The 7,034-nt window shown below is 46.9% G+C and overlaps 1 protein-coding gene across 1 annotated transcript; it reads right to left on the reverse strand.

Moving 5' to 3' along the window:
- Positions 1-217: 217 nt before the first annotated feature.
- On the reverse strand, positions 218-6,348 carry LOC147691947 (uncharacterized). Its single transcript, XM_086939487.1, has 2 exons — positions 6,168-6,348; positions 218-699 (listed from the first exon to the last, which is right to left on the reverse strand). Exons 1-2 carry the CDS (start codon positions 6,346-6,348, stop codon positions 218-220), a joined length of 663 nt encoding a protein of 220 aa, XP_086795613.1.
- Positions 6,349-7,034: the final 686 nt, after the last annotated feature.

Consider the following 7,034-nt stretch of genomic DNA (forward strand, 5'->3'; position numbering starts at 1 on the left):
GCATAGCCACTTCATGGACTGCAGATGTCGATGGTGTTGGACCTGGAACATGTTCAATGCCCATCAGGTACCGCATAAATGCATTCAGCATTATTTGCTGGCTCTCAAGCACAGCTGTCACATCTCGTTGATAGTCAGCCAATTTAGTGAGGTATTCATCCTGTTTGGCTGTCATTTGCTTGAGGGTGTCCTGTATTTCTTTCAGAGTGTTGGCCACCTAAGAGCTGGCACTTGTGGTGGGCATTAGTCTGTGTCTCTGCTGCATGACTTCTGAAATTTCTGTCATGGCGTCAAACAAAGTGCGTGGTGGTGCTTCAGTGGTGCTACCAGTTTCCGCACTGGCAGGATTTGAGGTTAGGCACCGGAGCACTCCCTCTAGGGTCCCTGCCATGCTCTCAATGCCCTTACGCACCTCCTGTGCCAACTGACTCTGCACATCCACTACACGCTGTTCAAATGTATTTAGTGTGTTTGGCGACTGGTGAGGCACAGATGTTGTGGGAGGTGGCATAGGAGTGCTTCCCTGTTGGCCAACCGGAGATCCCACTGGGCTGCTTTGCCTTCTTGTGGGTGGAGGGGGAGTTTGTAGTGATTGGATTATGTCCTGGATGATTTCTGGGCCCATACTGGTTACACTTTCACCACCCTCATTGTCCGTTTCAAACATGGCTTCCAGCTCCAGATTAGGTGTACCATGGCCTGAAATCAAAAATAGATGTAGGTTTATGATCATGTCTGACATGTGGTGTACAAATGCACAATTTAGAGTCATCTACCATTTTTGACTTTGCTGTGTTTCAACATGTCAAAGCTCAAGCGACACATCATCACTCATGTGTACAAAAAGTGACATGGCATTAATCATTTGATGGATACGAACTTTACAAAAAAACATGGCACATGGGCAGACAGTGCTTGCACACTTGCAACATTCTACTTGAGTGCATGTCCTGATGTCTGTTTAGTTGGTGTGTATTGGGGACACATTCCAGCACAGTAGGAAGTGCATGTGGCATTTTGCACTCCATCACCAGGGACCCACACACACCATGAACAAACCTCCACGTGGAAATGAAGTCCCTCACCAACTGGATGAGGAGCAGCAGTGTGAAACTGTACTTGGAGATGACACAGGTCATCATCCTCGGACCCACACCCTGAGCCTGGGACTACTCCTGTCGCGCAACCACACTGGGAACAGCAACAACACTCACTGACCATACACGCAACTTACAATACTTCCAGTACTCCTCCCTCTCCATGTCTGAGCAGGTCAACGCCATCTTCCCCTCATGCTACAACTGCCTCCACATGCTATGCAGGATCCACAAGTGGATCCCCACCCCAGACAAAAATAACTGTGACACAGGCCCTGAGCACCAGCAGACTGGACTACTGCAATGCACTGTAGGCAGGATTCCCTGAAATAGACCTACTACTACTGCAACACATCCAATGCACTTACGGCTCATTGATTGTCAACGTCCCCCACCGCAGCAACATCATCCCCCAAATGTGAGACCTACACTGGTTCCCCATCAGCAAGTGGATCAGCTTGAAGCTCCACAACCAGACACACAATGCACTCCATTAGGCCGGGCAACCCTACATGTGCAGCAGACTCACCTTCTACACCCCCACACGCCACGTCCACTCCACCAGCCTACCCCTCACCGCTGTCCACCGCATCTGATGACCAACCTCCAGCAGCAGTTCCCTGTCCTACCTCACCGCCAAGACCTTGCACTCCCAGGCCATCTACGGCACACCCAGGACCTACTCCCATTCAGAGGACTCATCAAGACGTATCTCTTTGAGCGTTAGTGGCAGCCCCTTCCCATCAGAGTGGTAGATGCAACATGTGTTTTCACATGCTGAAGGAGTTGTTCCAAGGACACAGAATTCGGTATTCTCTGATTTTGATTACATGCAGCTGTGGTTGATGCAGACTGGGACGTACTGCATTCCTCACTGTTTTTCATGTGTTTAGTTGGTGTAGTCTTAGGTGTGAGAGAGTATGAGTAGTCTGTCATCAGCAATGGATACAATGTTGAGGCTGTGTTTGGTTTCATATGGTGCTGAGGCAGCCCTGTTGATGTTGACAGGGGTCAGACACATAGATGGTCCCTCTTGCATTTAGCATTGGAATTAAGTGCATTTGAAGGCGAAGGTTGTCAGTCTGATCCTTGAACCTCTTGGTGGGGTGAGTGACCCAGTTGAGCAATGTTCCTTAGAATCCTGCATCATGTAGTGTGGCAAATCTGTGTGCTGTTAGTCTGTGTTGGAGCACACTCACAGCTCCTGGTCCCGGAGGGTGGAGATGTCACCTGTGGCTGTGAATATGGTGATCTTGGTGCTGTTGTTGATATAATGAGGACAGGGCTGTACTGATCCCACAGGTGGCTGTATCTCATGTTTGAGGGTGTGCATTGAGCTGCGACTGGTGTCCCGGTGGGTATGGTAGTATGGCTGTTGTGTTGTGAGAGGTGTGGGTGGTGCTGCCTGTGGCATCTCATGTGTACGGGAAAGTTATTGTAGTGAAATTGTTGTTGTTTATGGTGAACTTTGTTGGACACTTATCACAGGTCTGTAGTGCCAGGGTGATGTCTGTGGCTTTGCAGCATAGGTTCTTGTATAAATGCAGGACCTTGCCTAGTTGGCAGGAATTTCCATTATGTAGGATTGTTTTTTTGTGGTTCTCCCTCATTGGGGCCATGTATGTGTTTTACATTTCAGGGGCCTTATTCATGAAGGACTTGCGGCGCCGATGCGTCACTTTTTCCCATGTAAAAAGTGACGCACCGGCGGCGCAAGTCCTTCATAAATAAGGCCCCAGGTGTCTTGGTGTTTATACATTTCTTCTAAAGGCATCTGCTGGTGCCTCTTGCTTCTTAGAGATCCGTGCTCTATCATGCCGTGTCCCTGTAGTGCTGTTTGTTAGGCTTGCACAGTGTGGAGGTGTGGTATGCACAGTTGTGTATCCAGGTGTGACTTTCACTTGCAGTAACGTTGGTGTAGGCTGTGTTTGACACCAGGGTGGTGTTAGAGGTTTGTCAGCAGTGTAGGCATGTGCAATGTCTGTGGGTCATGTTTGGAAAGGCCTGTTGTCATTCTCAAATGTTTTCCATGTATAAGTGCATGGAGGCTGGCTGAGCTGCATCAGTGAATGACTGTATATCAGTTGCTGCTGGAAATGATTGGATTTGAGACCCAGATGGGCACATTTGGACTTCCCATAGGCGTGGCTTCAGCACACCATGTACATCCGTCTGCTGTGGGCTTGCACAGCGGCTGACATGGAGTAGGCTAATTGCGACTTACAATATTCAGTGATGAGGGAACACATGAACACAGGGGTGGTGGCCTTAGTGGTAGTTCATAGACCATATGTGGATTGTGGGCTCAGATGAGAGAACTGAAATGACTTATTATGGAGACCGAAGGGATGAGTGACTGATGTGATAATGCTATGTGTCATCATGGCATGGGAGGGTGGGTAGGGGCCATATTACATAATGTGGCTCATGTGCATATTGCCAAGGTGACTCAGGTACCACTTATGATGACCAGAGCAGTAATACCCACTTCCATGTTAGGTATACAGGCTGGATTTCTGGATCCATGGCAAACATGGCCAACATTCCAGCATGTATTGTCCCACTTACTATTACAAGTGACACCAACACTTCACAGCATTGTGATTGACTCAGAGTAGTGAGCCTGGCTGGCGGATTCCTTTCACGTGACACAAAGGCAGGGTTGCATAGGCTGCAGAGAACTGGGACACATCTTTGAGGTGTGACTTCCCTCAATGTGTTCCGGATTTGCTAAACAAACTTGAAACTCAATAGTAAACTTGATACTTTTTTGGTGTTGATAGCATACACTTAGGGCCTTATTTATGAAGGCCTTGCGCCGCCGGTGCGTCACATTTTACATGGGAAAAAGTGACGCACCGGCGGCGCAAGGCCTTCATAAATAAGGCCCTTAGTACTTTGGGCATTCACATAATGAACTTAGTACTTTTGGTATTCACAGGAGTTAGGATTTTGCCTTTACTCTATCTTAAGTCTGTCTTCAGAGACACTTTAGGCAAAATCGTTACTTCTGTGAATGCCAATAGTATTAAGTTCATTGTGTGAATGTGAAAAAGTAGTAAGTGCATGCTGTGAATTACTATATAGTAGTAAGATTAGAATTGAGTCTTGAGTTCATTCTGTGAATGGGCCTCTATATGTTTTGCTGCACACACTCACACACACATCCCTGCAACCATGAGACATTGATTGTTCTGCCCTGCATTTGTTAACTCACAGCTCTCCCTCCACAATTGCCAATGTTTGACATTGTGCCCCCATGGACAACAGGTGTGACACTCTTGTACAAAAAGGCACATACATTATACCAAAACATGCCGTGTCATGACATTCCATTTCATTCATTGTTCATACTTGGCATGTTGCAACTGTAGAGTAGGTGTTTCACAGCGGAGACTTTAAATGCACTGTTCAAAGTTCAGTGAGGACATGGATTGAGTTTCCTTGTCACCACACACCCAGACCTGAAGCATTCAATACCTTTATGAACAACCACAACACACACAATGGAGTCAGATTTGTGAGTGCTGCACACACCATTTATCATAGCCAAAAATTAAGTACACAGCATTGGTTCATAATCTGTGATGTTACCCCATATTTCTCATGATGTACACCTATCCAAATAATAGTTCAGACATTTATCCCCCATGACACTACCAATTGTTAGTGTTTGACACATAAATGCACAACATTTTTATTACTCTTTCACATTTGTAAATATTTATTTTTTTCACATAGTGACACACATTACCACATGTATGACTTCAATCACAACATAATTGTGTCACAAAGAAGTAGAATTTGTATATATTATTTTGGAACACATGTATTGCATATTTGACATTGTGCAGCATACATTGAAATGGTCATCGCATGACACAACGGCTACCATACTGTACGCTGTTTGCATTTGACTGCCTCAGGTACACACTGTGAACAAAGGTTTATTCCTCTTGAACACTGCAAGTATACAATGTCAGGTACCTCCTCACCTTCAACCCTGTATGCCACCTCACCTGCCAGGACATAACTCTGCTACAGACATCACCATCACTGTCACTGACAACTTCTGTGTCACCTGCATGTGGCAGCACGACAATCATCAAAGAGGCATTGTTAACCCATACACTGGTACACTCAGAATGAGCAGGCACTCTAATGTGCCAAGGTTGACCATGTACTACGACAACTACATTATCGTGACCAGGCCCATGGCCATACTCAGCAGCACACCTGTCCTTCGCAACAACACAGGTACACAATGCTTGCCATGCGCCAACCCAGGCAGACTTGCACCATGTTGCAGGGGGTCCAGCTGTGCAGGGGATCAGTGTTTGTGTGCATGGAAAGGACACATTCGTGCATGATGCAGTCATGAACAGATTTTTAACCTTTCTATGTGTCCACTTGAATGCAAAAGAGATATGTTGTTTTTATCATGGAGGGGAGATTACGTTTTAATTCAGGTTTGCATGCCTTACACAGACTCTGTGTATGCATATCTTTGTTGCGCAGCATGATAGTTACATTTTGATGTTCCTATTGTACATTGTCAATTGGACATAGATGTTTCTGGGTCTACCCTTAGCAACAGCCCTGGAAGTGCGCTTTCTGACACTTTAATGTGGTAATGATGCAATGACATGATATGTTGTACTATGTTAGATGGCTGTCTGTGGCCTATTATTGTGGGTGTGGCACATTGTGGCACCACTACATGAACAAAATTACATCCTGCCAGCACAGTGGTAGCAGTCCAAGTCATAAAAGTGTGACACTCGGTCTGTTGCAGGATGTTGTGTGATTTTCTTTTCAGGAGGGTAGTTATATCTTTGCACCTGCGTGTGGCACTTGTCAGGTGCAGCAGTGGGCTGGGACTTCACTTTGGACATATAGGTTTACTTGCACAGGGGTAGCTGTTTCCCAAATGTAACATGTGCATGTCCGTGGTACAATACATTTTGTAGACCCTGCTTTCCACAACACGTCAGTAATTGAACCACCCACCTTACTTTCTGCACAGCACAACATTACCTTATTTGCACATTTCCCCTTGTAGGGACTTACCCTGTGTGTCTTCCTGTGTCTCTTCCAGTTCCTCATGCAGTGCACTGTCCTGCCCTGAGATTCCAACGACCAACTCCTCTGGGATGACCGCTGCAACCCGCTCCTCAAGGTCATCCAGCTCTTCTTGTTGTGATGGGCTGCCTCCTCCTGTAAGCCCAGAGTCTTTCCGGTTTTTGGCCATTTTTTCTTTAGTGCGGCGCTTGATATCATTCCACCGTTTTTTTAGGTCAATGACTGTCCGCCTAGATTGTCCCACACTGTTCACCTTGGTCAATATGTCCAGCCAAATGGCCTCTTTTTTGGCTAGTGGCAATTTGGAACTGGCAAACAGCTGGTGCTGGTGGTCTGTTACCTCACTTATCAGTGTATCATTCTCCTCAGCACTGAAATTTGTTTTGCGCTTCCTCTTTCCAAGAGTTTCTCCCTGTGTTGCAGGCTGGGCATCCTGGCTGCCATGTGGCAGGTTTCCTTGGCTGCTGCTCTGTCCTTCAGGCTCCATGGTGGCAATTTTTTCCATTTGCGGGAGAATTAGGTGATAGATGCGCGTGTTTTTGGCGTTTTCCGGATTCTGACGCAACGTAATAGTGACGCAGCGATGCGTACACGTGCGCCGTTCCGCAAATGCGACTTACGGCATTTTTACCGCACTTGCGTGTCTTTTCGCTACGTCAGGACGGCCGCGTCTGCGTGACTTTTCCCCGCCTTGCGCCTCCGCTTGCGGCACGGTGCGTCATTCCGTAGATATGACGCATCCGCGCCGCAAGTTTCTGGCGCAGCGTGTCGTACGGAAAAGTGACGCACCCCTGCGTTTCCGCAAGGATGCGTCACTTTTCATAAATGAGGCCCCCGGAGTATTTACCTTATTTA

The sequence above is a fragment of the Lissotriton vulgaris genome, chromosome 9 (assembly GCF_964263255.1).
Source record: "Lissotriton vulgaris chromosome 9, aLisVul1.2, whole genome shotgun sequence".
Classification (NCBI taxonomy): Eukaryota; Metazoa; Chordata; class Amphibia; order Caudata; family Salamandridae; genus Lissotriton; species Lissotriton vulgaris.